Consider the following 15,713-nt stretch of genomic DNA (forward strand, 5'->3'; position numbering starts at 1 on the left):
TTCTTCTTCTTCAGACTCGTGGGGATTCTTCTTCAGTCTATAGTGAGGGATTAGACTTGATATAGAAGTGATTTTGAGGGATATTAGGGTGATATCAAACTAGAGCAAAAAAACTCTTTTGTCTTATTTTGGGAACTAGAGATAGAGAGAGGAGGAATGTCATTTAGTGGGGGTGAATTATAATGAAGATATTTTGGTAACTTACAAACTATGGTTAATATTAACCCAACCATGATTTAGGTTTTTTAACATAAAACCTAACAGAAGCACTGATATCATCAACTTAAGGTAATTTGAGGGACTAATATCAAAGTACTCAGATTTTAGGGACTAATAGGAAAATAACTCATATGTAAGGGACTAATATCTAAAAAACCCTTTCTGCAATTAGGCCCTCTTCTTATTTTCCTCGGAAACGATCTTTTCCTGAGCGCTTGGGTTTTCTTTCCCTGAACGCTTGGGCGAAACCCTAATCCGCCATTGGTACTCCTGCAAGCTCTCGACGAACTCAAGAACTGAAGCCCTCTCAGCGTACGGAATATCCAGAAAGCTAAGTCCTTTAACCTCGCCCTCTAGGGTTTTGTTCTAAAGATAGGTTCTTTCTAGAATTCGCGCTGTTAACGCTGTGAAACGAAACCTAGGGCTCATTTCGTATTTACTCGCTGAATCTCGGAGCGGGTAAATGCTACAGAGAAGGATAAACCAGGGTTTTGGTGAGTAGTTTTTGTGATAAAACCGCGGGTTCAATTGTTCCTCTCTTTTCTTTATCTTCGAGACTTAGGGTTTTGGTGAAAGGCTGGAAAAGTTAGGGTTTTGGACTAAGAAAAGGACTCTCTGCAAGGAATTAGAAAGGTTCGTATAGTTTGAAGTTGAGTAGTGGTCAAAATGAGTGAGCCAGGGAATATCAATGATTCCGAGCAAGAAATGCAAGAGCTTTCGAATGAAGAGATTCAAGAGAAAGAGAAAATGTGGGAAGAAGGCAAACAAGAAGAATTCCCATCTATGGTAGGTAATACTGTAGAAGAAGAAAATACAGAATTGCATGCAGAGGGTAATTCAGGTGGTAATGGTTCTGGGCCTATACAAAGTCAAGTTGTGCCTAATCCCTCCGAAAAAATCACTAATGATACTAGGTTACCTTCAGAATCGCAAGAGGGCACTGAAGTCCACACTTCTATAGAGCCACCAGCGAATGATTCCGGCCAAACTGATGGTTCCGATGAGAAGAACACTGAGGAAGAGCCAGAGTCATCCAAGGAGCAGTTAGAAAATGGAAACAAATTGGTAGTTACAGAGACAAAAGATATTCATTCAAAAGAGAATCAGTTTGATGGGACCCCTTCAAAAGAGGCGAGGGATGAGACACATCTTAAAGAGGAAGAGGCAGCTGGGGATCACCCTGAACAAACAGAGACTCCAGCGCAGTCATTTAACTGTGATCCGTTTCTCGAGGGAGATGATGATGGATCAGAGGAGATGCAGGCTGCTTTTATGATAGAGTTGGAGAATTTCCATAAAGAGAGGAGCTTGGAGTTCAAACCCCCAAAGTTCTATGGTGAAGGACTAAATTGCCTCAAGTAAGTTTCTTTTTTGTTAATGTAATTCTATATTGTGTTCAAATTATGACTTATGAGTAGCCATTATTAAGGTTGAGTAACCGTTCTTTTATTTGTCCCTTCTACTTAGATTGTGGAGAGCAGTTACAAGATTGGGCGGTTATGATCAGGTAGTTCGCTTCTCCTTGTTGTGAACCATGTTTATTTTTGTCTCATTATCCAAGCCAACACCATACTTCTCAAAATTTTCACCCAATTATATGCTCACATATAGACATGTATGTATATGCTAAGGAGGAGCTGTCTATTATAATTGATAAGAGCTAATCTACCTGCAAACTAAATATCTATAATGCTATAATTTCATATGCTATTGTAGAAGATGACTTTGCTTTGACTAGATTGCCATTTCTAAGGATCTAATCAGTGCTCTTACTTATGGAATTGAATTTCCAGTTTTTTATTTGTTATTCATTATGTCTTACCTTGTTTATTTCTCTTTGTCTTGATACGCACCCTTTTATTTGAAATAACTATTAATGAAGACCATCTTTAAGGTATGGCGTTATATCAGTCACATTTGCTGTTGTGATTGTACTCTCTGGGGCTCAAGGTTTGTGATTTGAATCTCTCATGCACCAGACTATGGCCTACTACTTCTATTATGATTATTATTATTTTTGAACCCAGTCATTCGGTGGTACTGGTAACCAACCAAAAAATGCACTAGATGGACTATTATTATTGTTTTCCTTGTAAACTGCTTTCGCTGCCACCCAGTGTGGGGGAAGCAACATGCAAATCTTCTACAATTGCACATGCCTTCTGTTGCTTTCCATTAGTCAGCGACAGCAACTCCCATTTAACTGTCCAAAAATCTTTATCTGAGGGTATCTGCAGTCTGCAACATGTTGGTACCATTTTTAATACAATCTTTGAGACCAGCTGATCAATGGTGTTATACTGATGCATGATTGCACGTTATAAATTCCTTAATCCCTTCTGTTAAATTTTTGAAGAACTTTCTTGTATGTAGAAACATGAGGGTTGGATGAATTACACCATAAAAGGTTAGTAACTGTCTGAAAATCGGGACGTTGAATTGTTGTATGTGATATATAGGTCTTAGTTACCACGTATCTATTAATTACTATTAATTTATTGCTTCATAGACAAATCTGCTAGATGGTTCCATGATGTCTTTTGCTAATAACTGGCAAATTGTATCTCCAGGTGACATCATGCAAGCTATGGCGTCAAGTTGGAGAATCTTTCAAGCCTCCGAAGTAAGATTATACATGTGTGGCATCCATTGTGATGATGTTGTTTTCTCATGTCCATTCCTTAGTCATGGATAGGAACTTAACTGATTATCATCTATTCTTTTTGTATTTTCTTTGTTTGATTCTGCTTAAGCGTAGTGATTCTGTATACCATAGTGGTCTTATGCACGTGATCATACATGCTTAACCGATAAGGAATTTGTCCCTGCACCCTATTAGTTTGTTATCTGCAATGTGTTGAAATAAATTATTGCTGGCATCTAGTTGCTTAAGTTTAAGGCTTAAACTATGATATTGATAGCCTGAAGTCCAGCATACTGTTAGATACAACGTACATTCGAACAACTATTATGGGGGCAGCTTGCCCGTTTTGTGGTCTCATGTCCTTTTACAGTACTCTCATAGCATGACTTGGTATAAGAAGGCATTCTTCTGTTGCATCAATCACCATGTAGTATAATGACTGCTCTGCAATGGACTATGACATGTAAGTAATTGGTAACTCCAACATGCTCAAGCTGCTTGGTGAAAATCTACCACAAGAGGTCTTCAATTTATACATTATAACTTGATAACAAAACCCATATCTGGAGCAATTATGTAGTGTTCAGTCTGTACTGAATAGTTTGCTTATTAATTAATTGGTGGTTAATTTTTTAGGAGGTATATTTAGAGTAGCTAGTTTATTTGAGAACCTAGAGAAGTTTTGTTTTAGTCATATATTGGAAAACTATGTAATTATATCCTGTTTGCTTTCATATGAATAGAATTTGCGTATTAGAAAACTATGTAATTGTATCCTTGCTTTCCTATAAATAAAATTTGACTGCCTCTTTGAGATCCAGTTACTTTCCCAACTGAACTTGATATTAGAGCGTATTGAGAAAAAAAAATCTAATCCCAATTCATGATTCTTCTCTTTCTCTTGCCCCTACTTTTTTCTCCACCTCTGACCCTAATCCTTTTTTTAAAGAAAAAAGTTTAACTCATAGTCAGTGGCATAGCCAAGATTCAAACTTCGAGGGCCCCAAAAGTTTCTGGTTTTTGAAGGTTCTTAGACCACCCCCCCGACCCCAATACTATTCTATCCACTTGGTACATATTTTTCTACAAATCAATTGACCTCTAACGTATTAAAAAAATACAACACATTGGTATAATCAAATAAATAAATAAACTATTTAAATTTAGGTTTTAGAAAACAAACAAACCAATACATATAATTAAATAAATAAAGCAAACAAGACAATAATCATGACAAATGATTAAACAATAATATTTGTTGGTCATGGTATATCGTAAGTATAACAAAATAAGAGAAAGAATGGAAAGGGGAAAAAATTGTAACTTTAGGTTTAGTGAATACACCTTGCCTCTAGATCTGTGAAAAAATGCCCCAAAACTCAATGGAACTCCTAAATTCTGGGAAAATGGTGAGAGTGATCGGTTGATTTGAGTTAGATTTCAAATTTAGATTTAACAGGGAAAAATTCCCAAAAAAAATGGAAAAACCACCGCATACCAAGGCAATAGGGAGAGGGGTTTGCAAATATTTTTTTTGGTGAGAGGTCTCAATGGATTCGGGTTAGTACTTTCATTGTTTGAACATTTGAACTTTGAGACCAAATTTTAGAGATTTGGCCCAAACTTTTTTTTGTGCTTAAGACCTAGGTTTGGGGGCTTTGTTTGGCTCATGGGCTGCCGAAGTTTGGGGGGATGAGGGATCAACACAAAGTACACAAGGGCTTAGGCAATTTGCATGTGGGCTGGGAGGGCCATGCCCCCCCCCACACCAAAAAAAAAAAGGAAAAAGAAAAAAGAAGGAAAAAGAAGAAGACCCAAACATACAAAATCCTCGCTTACACTATTCAATGTTACATCGATCGTTTTCTGTCTAAAAGTTATTAATTACAGTCTGACTTAGGGTAGGTCACATGAAAGCGGAAACCTTTCCCAATTTCTCCATTTTTCACATAACACAAGTGACTGCTTCATCTCAATGACCTGCTGAGCGTGAGGGTGTAACGACAATATTTTTTTAATTCTTAAACTGCCAAATTGCTATTACCCTTGCTTATCATGACATCTAACCAATGTTTTAAATGTCGGCCGACATATCGGTCGACATATCGGTTTGAGGGCTTGACCGACACGACATGGACGTTTTCAACTCGTATGTCGGTTTTCAGGACCAAATCGGAAATACTAAGGTCATATCAAGGTTGTTGATAGCGGATCGCGGCGCGTCGCGGCGAGGTACCGCTAAGGCTATCGCGCGCTATTGCGGCGAAATAGCGACAAATAGCGCACAGTCAAATAGCGGTCAAATATAAATATATTCAAATATTCTAAATAATAAGAAAAATCATATAAAAATCTAAAAAATCTACAAATGCATACTTGATGCCTAAACATGAAATAGATGTGTAATAATTAAATAATATTAACAAATGATTATAATTATAAAGATTAAAGAATGAAAAAAACGTACCTGTTTAATAAAAAGACCGTTATTTGCCCCATTTCTTCAACTTGGTTAAATGATTATACTGATAATTATCTAATTATACTAAACATAAATCATTAACGTGAACCTATTTGGTGAACTTAAAAATTTTGAAAGAGTTTTCACATTTCCACATTTTAAAGATCGTATAAACTCAAAGCCCACCCGACCCTATGGGCCAGGGCTTTCTCCTCTCACCTTAGTCTTTGAGAGTTAAAAAAAAAAAAGCAGCGGCTGAGCATCTTCACCTCTCTACTCTTACCATCGTCTTTGAGACAGTGGAAAAAAAGGAAAAAAGGCAGCGGCTAAGCATCTTCACCTCATGCGGTTCCACCACCGATAGCATCTTCACCTCCTCCTCCACCGGCCGTCGCAGCCTCTCCGCTGCTACCACCGAAAGCATTTCCGCCTCCACAGCCTTCGACCGCTCCCTCTCATTCTCCTCCTCCCGCTTCCTCTCCCTCAACTGCGCCTCAGCCTACCGACCCACCAAAGCTTCAGATCCCATCGACGTCGACCGAAGGGGCGTCGACTGGAGGCGGCGTCAACTAGAGGCGGCGCTGGAAGGAGTCCCTGGAAGGAATCGCTGACGGCTAGGGCACAGAACACAGTCGGGGTCGGGATTTGGGAAGAGATTGGTTTTTGTTTATTTAGTTCGGGTCGGGTTCGGGGAAGAATTTACCCATCCTGTAGCGGGTTTAGCGCTTTTCAGCGCTAAAGCAGCGTTATTTCGCGCGTTTCGAGCGCTTAGCGGTTTTCTTCGCCAAACCTTGTCGCGATCCTCTTTAGCGGCGCGGTGTAGCACTATTTGTCGCTTTTTACAACAGTGGGTCATATCGAGCATATCGGCCTATTTTTTAGCTTTGAAAAATCGACCGATATGGTATTTTTTTTAAGATCTGTTTCTTATTATCGGGTTTGAGTTTAGTGATAAATACCCAAACCTATTAGACCTGTTCTCATGTTTAAGGGTTTCTTATGAACACGATAGAAAGAATTTATGAACCCAAATCCATATATTATTTACTTTTTTATATGTTTAGTCTATAGAATTTATAAATTATGCTTATATTGAATTTATGAATGCTTAGATTACATTTAGGACATGATATTATACATATGCGCACTACCCAATATGACAATCCGATATTTAGTCAATGTCCCTCGATATATCCCCGATTTCCGTTATCCGACATGTATTTCAGCCATCCGACATGAACCCGATATCCGACATTTAAAACCTTGCATCTAACTATGAGAAGTATCCCTCTCTATTCTCCCTAAAAAACAAAATCCGCAAAAGGGAAAAATCCAAACCAAAATTTGAATCATTGAATCCTAAATTCACAATAGCCCATGTTCTATGTTCGCTTCGGAACAAAACCAAAAGACCGTACCAATTGCACCAGCTGGGTCATTAGTATCTTTCTTCTTCCTTCCGTTCCAATTATCGGTTGTCTTTGGGTCCTAGAGAATTTGACCATAGATAGGGCTTGGGATTTGTGGACAGAGTAAGGGTCATAAGACCAGGTTTCTATGGTGGGACTGGGTGACATATTTTAGTGTTTTATCTTGATGATAGCAGAATAATGTAACAACACAAAGAGAAAATAAATATGTGATGGAAAAAGGGTACCTTTGGGTGAAAGCATTGATTTGATATTTTTCCCCTATGATTTTGAAATGGAGAATTTTCCAAGGAGTAGAAATGAGTATTCTGCTAGTTCATTAGTACACATTTTTCGTAAACGGTGGCAATGTTATTCCTGGAATGATCATTGGGATTCTGGGAAAGATGATTGGATATCTGTGAAAACAGATGCAGGTTAATCGAGAAATGAATAATAAATTGCGGGTTTCGTTATTGCCTTGTAAAGTATCTTGTTAGACAATCTCTTTAAAGTTGACCCTTACTGGAGATTTCGGTCGTCATTTTCTCTTTGAATGAATTGGGTTTGTTGGGATAACCTTTTCAATCAGAAAAGATGTGATCATTTCTGTCATTTTTGGTTTTCCTGTTTTTCATAATAGTCATGCTCAATTTTTTATATTAGCTAGCCATGTATCATTCATTTAGAAGATAAACATAATCCTATAGATCAAATTCGTTAGCTAAGTAAATTCAATATAAGCTTAAACATTTAAGTGATTTGTCGCTTTGCAGCCTTATATTTGGTTGAAGGACTAAAATCTTAATGGGTTTATTTATGCAGGACATGCACTACGGTCTCCTGGTCATTTCGATGTTTCTATGAAAAGGTTATATCCGTACTGCTAAATCAATAAGCTGGATTTAATTTATCCATCAATGTATGACGTGTCAATGTATCATGACCATCATCTTTAGAAGTTATGGATTGTTTATTCTCTTTTCTTTTCGCCCCTTCAGTTGAATTGCTATTTGCCTTCTGGTTTGTTGATAGCTTCTTTAAGAAGGCAATTTGCCTAGTTACAACTGCTAGCAATCAGTTGATTGCTTCCGGGTTGCTAATTCCTGAAGCACAAAAGTATCTCAGAATGAAATTGCATAGCAAACTGGCTTTGTTTCATTCAACTTTTGAAGTAAGAAAGTTAATGAACGTATTATAAATTGATTAATTGTTAGCGGATAAGTATAATTACTTAAGTTTTCTATATAGCCAGCAATACAATCTGGGAAGGGATTTTTTTAATTATTTTTGTGGTCATGGTTCAACTCTATAGGCATAAAATCTGCAGAGTAAACTGGCTTGTTTCGTTCAACCTTCGAAGTAAGAAAGTGAATAACGCACGTATTAGAATTTAATAAAACTGTTAGTGAATACTTAATTACTAAACCTCTCTATAGAGTTGGTGATATATTCATATTCAGGAGAGGGATTATTTTCTTATGGTCATGGTTCAACCTTTTAACTCGCATATGAAGATAAACACCTGGATTATTTGCTTAAAAGAATCAAGTTATTGAAAATTCACGACAAAAAATAACGAGAGGCTATTAAATCACTGTTCTAAAAATCCTCTTGAGTCGGTTTCCTTCCAGATAATTAAGCACATACACAGTTTTCCCCCCGGATTGTATTCAGTTGGAACTTTATTTGTCCAATTATTAGGATAGCTGAATTATTCTATGCATTCAAGTTTCTGGGCCAATTCTTGGTGTCCCTTGACTGCCTAAATGGCTTCATATCTTCTTGATATCAGCATTAAAATTAATTATCTTAACTTGCTAGACCAACAGCAAGATCTTGATCTGCCTTTGGGTTGGCCATATATATTTTTTTATTATTTGGTTTACGTTGGGCCCTCACTGGTCGTGAGCTATTTGACAATCCATTCTTGTCATACCAATTACCAATTATTCAGTACTCCTATGATATTTCACTTCCAATGTGGTTTTTTGTATCCATGTGTGTGCATTCAATGTTGGCAGGGCTTGCATGTGGATATTTTCCTTCTCTTTTTCCTTTTTGTTTATGGTTCTTTGTTTCCTTTTCTGCAGGCGCTCCTTGAGTATGAAAAGCATAAAATTCGTACTGGCGAGCTCCGTGTTCCAATACCTGCTCTTCCAGAGGCAATGTCAGTTGAGAATCAGGTGAATCTCTTTCTTTATGCATACTTTGGGTATGTAGTATGATTTTATTCTTTGACTTGATATGCCTATGATTTTATAGCTACTTCAACAGATAGCAGACCATCCTTTTCTGACCTTGTGCTAACTTGGGCTTCTCTTTTTAAACTGACCTCCTGTATTTTGTTAAACTCCAGTCCCTTTACTGTATTACCACAAGTTTGGATTTTTATTTTTATTTTTATTTTGTGTGTGTGTGTTCCATTGCTTATGATATAAAATCCATCTTCATTTGTGACAGGAAATCCACTTTAATAGTTTCAACTTTCCAGTTCTCTTATCTTCTCCACAGCTTTGCCTCATAACCCAGCTTACTGTCCATTACACAGATACGCACGCACGCCGGCACTCACAGCACACACACACATGCATGCATGCACTTTTTTATATTTTATTTAAGGTTGATCATGTTTTATACTTTTATGATCTGAACTTCAGCGGGGAAATAGAAAAAGAAGAAACATTACTAGGTCATGCTGATGCATTTCCATAACAATAGATTTTTCTGTAGACAGTCCTCTTTGCTAATTTTATCTTATCCTGACTCATGCCTTTAGTGGCATTCGTTGTATATGACCAAACTATCTTAATAAACTCTCTCTCTCACTTTAACCTCAACCGTGGCAACCTACATTAAATAGTTCACTTGACCTTCATATCTGACTAAAAGCATCTCTAACTTGAATATACACCTTGTTGATCTGATTTTAAAGTCAGATACCCTCATTTTTGCCTGGTGCGTTATTTTACTTTTTGGAAGTGTTACTGTCAAATTCTTGTTATAATCTTCTTATATATTTCAGTTTAGGAGTTGCTAATAGTGATAAAAAGAAGGTTCATTCTTCCACAAATTTTGTTAATTGAAATGGAACTAGAATGTTGCTCCAAATGATTATTTCGTACTAACGTCCTAACAGAATTTGCTTGGTTATAAGCATTATGTTTGGATGATGCCTTATTTTATGCAGCTTTATGCAGGCAGTGTTAATAGGTTTTTCTTTATATCGGAAGTCAGATTAATCGTTTAAAATGTAGCATGTCATTCCTTATTTTTCTTAGAATGCAAGCTGATATGTGTGTTACCAAGCTTTTAAAAATTGCTCTAGTACATACTACATAGCACTTAGATATTTATGTATATATCTGACTGAAGAAATTACAATAACATTCTGGGTTGAAGGGATTTTTTATACAAATTTCCATGGAAAGTGGCAAGTTTTTGTTGTATTGTATGATCTTTTCATAAGATTTATTTACAGATTGGTGTAAGCCAAGCGTCAGGGTCTGGCAGAGCCAGAAGGGATGCTGCTGCACGAGCCATGCAGGGCTGGCACTCACGGCTTCTTGGTAATGGTGAAGTGGGTGACCCAATCATCAAGGTCTGTATTGTTTGCTAAATTCTAATGTGTATGCATATTTTTCTGAAGCCTATGTACATGCTACCTACTTTGTATAAAACTTTAAAAGTATGTTTGGTCATCTTTTGGTTGACAGGACAAGACTTCAATTTCACTTCTGAAGTGGGATAAGCATCACAAAAACATTGGTGTGTTTCTCCACGGTATGTGCCTTGATGGCGGTGACCTCTCTGAGTTCTTACTTAATTTGTTTTTAATCTATATTTAGGTGGGATGAAGAGGAAAAAAGGATCGACCCTGGATCATGCAGTTAAAGTTTCTCACAAAAAAGTCTTCAAGCCTCAGTTAAGATCCTTATTTTTTCTAAAGATTTCTCGATCTCGTGTTCATAATTACTTTTGAATTCCTCGTGTTCATAATTACTTTTGAATTCCTTTTTGCTGGATATTTTTTTTCCCAGTAAATAAATGTAATAATAAAATTAAAAATATCACCTGAAAAAGGCTTTACCCTTCTGTGTATGTCCAGATCAGCTGGCTGATTAAATGTCAAGAGATACTTCCCTTTTAATTGTTTAGTTTTCTAGGCTTCATCGTCTTTTACATGCGTGTTGCTAATTGATATGCTCCTAGCTTATACAGCTTAAATTGGTATTTTAATTTGTTTAACTACCTATATCTTGACTATCAAAGCTGGGTTAACAGGTTGACAAGGTGGTTACTTTTGTTGCAGGGTGGAAGCAACGGTTGTTGATGTTGGACAACCTGCTGATTGGGTGAAAATAAATGTGAAAAAAACTGTAAGTTGACCTCATCCGCCATATTGTCTTGCTTGTTTAAATTCTTGTATTTACTGGGCAAAAAAAGGAGTTTACATGCTTTCAAGATTATAATTGTAACTGTAAATAACACTCAATTTTTTATCTTCTGTCGAGCTTTGACTGGTGGATTGTGCATTTGTGCAGAAAGATTGCTTTGAAGTGTATGCTTTAGTTCCTGGTCTTCTTCGTGAAGAGGTAATACATGTACTTTGCTGGTTGTTCTTGCATATGTGATCTACATTATTTGCATGTTTGAATTTTTATCTTTACCCTATTCATGTTACATAATCAACAATTGATCAGTGTTTGGATTTGGGTACTAAATGAGAAACTATAGCTATTAACAGTGAGTTTTTAGTTTCGAATACCCAGTAATGAATTATGAAATGCTCAATATACACTAATACTGCAAGGTCAGTCCAGTTATCAATGTCGTTCTAAGATTCTGAATTCTTTAGCAGTAGTTTGGATTCAAGAACATGGAGATTGGCTGAATTTCCTACTCATGGTCTTTGATAGTGATAGCAATTGACCAGTTAGACTGTAGGGGACCCTTGTTGGTGATCGTTCTGACATCAGAAATATTGAAACTAATTGGTTTGTTTTTGTGTGAAAATAGGTGCATGTTCAATCAGATCCAGCAGGTCGCTTAATCATATCAGGTGAACCTGAGCAGCCTGATAATCCTTGGGGTGTTACTCCTTTTAAAAAGGTTGGGGTGTTTATTTTCTTCCTTTTTAACTAAATGTAAACTTGTTACAATTTTCTTATTTAAGGAAAAAAATGGTTGCAGGTTGTTACCTTGCCCTCGCGGATCGACCCACATCAGACTTCAGCGGTAGTTACACTTCATGGTCAGCTGTTTGTACGTGCACCCTTCGAGCAGTCTGATCTATAGCTCTTAGGAATTTGGTTTTCCTTTTGTGTTCAGAGGCTTCTTTATTTATATGTTGATAGGATCACAGAAGGCTTGGAACTCTGCTACGGTACTTGATCTCAGTCTTCACGTTTTTCTTTTTTTGATATTAGCAGGACATATTTTCTTAGAACAATTTGCAAGTACGTAATAGCATGTACAATATTAAATAATTGAGGTCCATGGGTTCTTTTTTGCGCCTTCCTAATTGAAAGACATGTTAATCTCCTCTCCGTCTGTAGTGTCGCACTTTGGAACTTCTACATCTGTAGCTTGGCTTTAGGAGGTAGACCCCCGGATGTGGTCGTAGCCTTTGCTACCATGTACAATCAAAGTCAATAGCTATCTGAATGGTTTCACTTAAAATTGTTTTTCCTGCCCAGGTGATTAGCTAATTGGATTTTTCAGGATGGTCCTTTTGCTATGGTTTGTGCACAAGTTAGATGACTATTTTCTCTTAGCCAAGAAGCTGCTCGTTGCTCTGTGAATTTTCGGTCGTGAACAAGACATTTTCCTAGTTAGGCTGATGAAAGAAATCTCTTTTCTGAACAACTGGCCCATAAAAAAACAGCTTGATGTGCAGTGGCCTAGTGTACAGTAGCTGTGGATTTCAGACGAAGATTTTTTTTTTTTGGGGTTTTGTTTCCTTTCTTTACTATGACAATATGATTAGATAACTTGCTATCGGATAATAATTATCTTATTTAGGGTGAATTCTCATAGCTATCATCATGTATGTGAAGTTTGTACATTATTGCGATACACGTTGGTTCTGCATTTAAGTTTGATCGCTCACTATTGGAATGGGGTAATTACTCAGTATGCGTAGTTGTTTTTGTTTATGTGATGGTTTATTTTATGCCAGAATTCTTACGACCAAGGATATGGATATACCTCCCATAGGAACACCACGCCAATGCTAATCTAATGACGCACTTCTTCGGTTGTGAATGGAGTTAAAATCGACAATGTGAATTTGTATCTTACGTTGACATCTTGAAAGGCATGTTCGAGTTGTGATACGTGTGTGATTTATGGGTTGTTTGTTTTGGAGTGAAAATTTCCAGGAATTATGACGGTGAATTTATAGTGGTGGACACCGAGAGACATGATTAACTTTGTACGTATCTGTTGTTGATAAAGATGTTGAGGATTTTCCCTCAAAAAAAAAAAAAAGAAAAAGAAAAAGAAGAGAGAGGTTGAGGATTTGATGTATCAATTGTTTCATTTGGACTCAAATTTTGCAGGAATCTTTACAGTGAGTTTATAATGAATGATGGACAGAGAGACATATATCAGCTTTATATGTATATGTCAGTGGATAAAATATGTTGAGAGTTAGGGGGTGTTTGGTTGCCTCTTTTAGAGGAGGAAATGAGTTGAAAACCTGCCAAAAGTGTCAGTTTTGACAAGTTTTTTTTTCATGTTTTTGCAAGAAAGTATGTCAAAACTGACACTTTTGGTTGGCTTTCCCCTTCCCCTTATGCAAACAAACAGCCCCGGTTACCTATGCGGGCACAGAACAGTGGCAACAATAATTGATGCGGAAAAATTAAAATAAAAATACTCAGATGTCACAAAATAATACAAGACAAAAATAAATCGATTACACAAAAAAAAAAAAATACACTATTACACACCACTGCGGTTTGCTGCTAGTTTTTTCGGTATATATATATAAAAGAAAATTGTAAATAGTTTTTTCCTAACATCTCTTTCCCCTCTCCTTTTGTGGCCCCACCATCTGAAGGGAACTGCGAAACCACCTCCAGGGAGCCCCTCGCTCCCGCTCGGCGGGCTAATCGCGACCCAGAGCAGCGAGATCGTGATCGCGATGAGCCCGGACCAAACGTAGACAATCGTCGGGGTCTTCCCTCTTTTACCCATCAGCCCTTTGGCGAACGGGTACAAGTGCGCGAGCACCCAGAAGCTGAAGAACGCGCTCCCCAGCAGCTTGCTCCAGGCCGGCACCGTGCTGTACACCGTCCTCGCGAACCCGAACGCCAGCGCGATCAGGTTCACCATCATTATCACGATCGGCGGGATCATCAGCGACGACCACTTCACGATGTACAGGTCGGCGTAGATGTCCTCGTTCTCGTCCGTCGCGGACTTGGCCGTCAGCGTGAAGGAGATCTCCCGATGCGCGGCGATCACCTTCAGCAGACCCCTGTGATGCCGGTAGAAGTTGCGCGGACGTCCGGATATTTGGAGCCAGAACTGCTGGTTGCGCCCACCAGTCTCGAGCGCGATTGCCGTACACCTGACTTCGAGGACGGCGAGCCGATGAGGCCGAAGGAGATTGCATGAGGATGGGTAGTATGAGGATCGAGAGCGTTCGGGTCTGGACGAGTGAATTGGCCCGCGACCGGAGATGAGGGAGAGGGCGGGGGAGGAAGCGTAGACGATGAGGAAGCCGGAGCGTGAAGGGGTAGATGCCGACGTTCATGTAGGAGATGCGCTTGGCAGGACGTTGAAGCCTGCGGGAGGCTGAGGATGGCGTTGTTGCGGAGAGAAGAAGATCATCGACCGCGAAGCCCGTGGCCAGCGGAGGACTGGTGGAGGCGGTCGGTGAGGTTGATGGGGGCGGAGAGGCGCGGAAGGACGTCGCGCTTCGTGAGGCAGTGATGGATCGCCAGCGCGGTTTGTGCATGCGGGTAGCCCGGTAACACGTCCTCGGTCAGGAGCCGTAGAACCAAGCCACGCTCTGGTCCCCCACTCCGTCCTGTCCTCGTACCTGACGCGAACATGACGGCGGCAATTTAACATTTTGTTTTAATTTATAAAAAGATAACAATAATTAACCGAAACCAATCGAGGCCATCTTTTTTTTTTCTTTTATTTTTTGGTGAAATTTTTAGCATACCAGCAGAAATAACCGAGACGGCCTTCGCCGACGGACGGTCGGATCAATGCGGCGGCCTTGGCGCCCGCAGCACCGCCGGGGCAGGCTCGACCATGCTTACCCCGTGATGATCAGGGCAAGCGCTGGACTGATACTCTGCCACCCGAATCACTCCGCCAGCGCACGCGAAGTTCCCCAACCTCTTCGGCAGCACCGCCGTGTCAAGCTCTCCGCCAAACGTATCCGCTGTCAGAGACGTCATCTCCGACTCCACATCCGCCGTCGGCTTCTCCACCTTCCCCTTCATCCAGCTCGCCTTCTCCCCCGGCGGATCGAACCCATACAGCGCGAACCGTCGGAACAAGCACCCTGTGCCTATGTACATCGGGCCCTGCGGTTGGAGGCGGAAAGGGTTTTTTAGCAGCTGTTTATTCGATTCCATTTGATCATCAACACTTTCTTATAATTTGTAATTCCAGTATCATATTGATCCTACTCTTTCAAACGGATCGAAACGTGTTTGTATTTGAATTCGAAATTTTTTAAACAAACTCAAGTACAAACACCACGATGTCAGATTGGTTTCGACTAGTTTCCAGCCTTACCTGCAGTCCGTCAAGGGCCCTCATATTACTGTCGAAGAACACGGTATTGTGGTTGGCATAGCGGTCCGAGGGGTCGACACCCTCGAAGCGCTGAGGGAACTGGATGTAGCAGATGTCCTCGCCGCCACGGTCAAGCATGAAGCACATACCCTCGCGGATGGCTTGGCAGTTGTAGAAGTAGTGGTCGCAGTCGAGGTTGAGGATGAAGGGGCCG

The 15,713-nt window shown here is 39.3% G+C and overlaps 2 protein-coding genes and 1 pseudogene across 4 annotated transcripts in view; 1 reads left to right on the forward strand and 2 right to left on the reverse strand.

Annotated features, from left to right (window-relative positions):
• On the forward strand, positions 406-12,868 carry LOC109840987 (AT-rich interactive domain-containing protein 5-like). 3 transcript variants are annotated; one of them, XM_020409825.1, is made up of 13 exons: positions 406-1,577; positions 1,687-1,726; positions 2,790-2,842; positions 7,559-7,604; positions 8,827-8,919; positions 10,215-10,334; positions 10,450-10,516; positions 10,582-10,657; positions 11,046-11,112; positions 11,278-11,328; positions 11,753-11,845; positions 11,927-12,119; positions 12,433-12,868. In XM_020409825.1, exons 1-12 carry the CDS (start codon positions 886-888, stop codon positions 12,029-12,031), a joined length of 1,503 nt encoding a protein of 500 aa, XP_020265414.1. In that variant the 5' UTR covers positions 406-885; the 3' UTR covers positions 12,032-12,119; positions 12,433-12,868. The 3 variants fall into 3 exon arrangements, with proteins under 3 accessions (XP_020265414.1, XP_020265415.1, XP_020265416.1); XM_020409826.1 differs by having other exon boundaries at positions 12,458-12,868; XM_020409827.1 differs by having other exon boundaries at positions 10,450-10,501.
• On the reverse strand, positions 13,641-14,702 carry LOC109842506 (annotated as a pseudogene).
• The window catches only part of LOC109842507 (cellulose synthase-like protein D4), a 3,172-nt gene continuing 2,417 nt past the window's right edge, over positions 14,959-15,713 (reverse strand). Inside the window, 2 exon segments of the mRNA XM_020411374.1 lie at positions 14,959-15,285; positions 15,500-15,713. The exon segment at positions 15,500-15,713 is cut by the window's right edge and continues 10 nt beyond it. Of these exon segments, the coding sequence (XP_020266963.1) occupies positions 14,959-15,285; positions 15,500-15,713 (541 nt within the window).

The sequence above is a fragment of the Asparagus officinalis genome, chromosome 5, assembly GCF_001876935.1.
Source record: "Asparagus officinalis chromosome 5, Aspof.V1, whole genome shotgun sequence".
NCBI lineage: Eukaryota > Viridiplantae > Streptophyta > Magnoliopsida > Asparagales > Asparagaceae > Asparagus > Asparagus officinalis.

What these genes read in the sequence shown, in the direction of transcription:
- LOC109840987 (XM_020409825.1), top strand. Translation starts at nt 886, where the DNA reads ATGAGTGAGCCAGGGAATATCAATGATTCCGAGCAAGAAATGCAAGAG. An exon ending in TTCGATGTTTCTATGAAAAG is followed by an intron (nt 7,605 to 8,826) that starts GTTATATCCGTA and finishes CCTTTTCTGCAG; the next exon opens with GCGCTCCTTGAGTATGAAAA. An exon ending in CTGGTCTTCTTCGTGAAGAG is followed by an intron (nt 11,329 to 11,752) that starts GTAATACATGTA and finishes GTGTGAAAATAG; the next exon opens with GTGCATGTTCAATCAGATCC.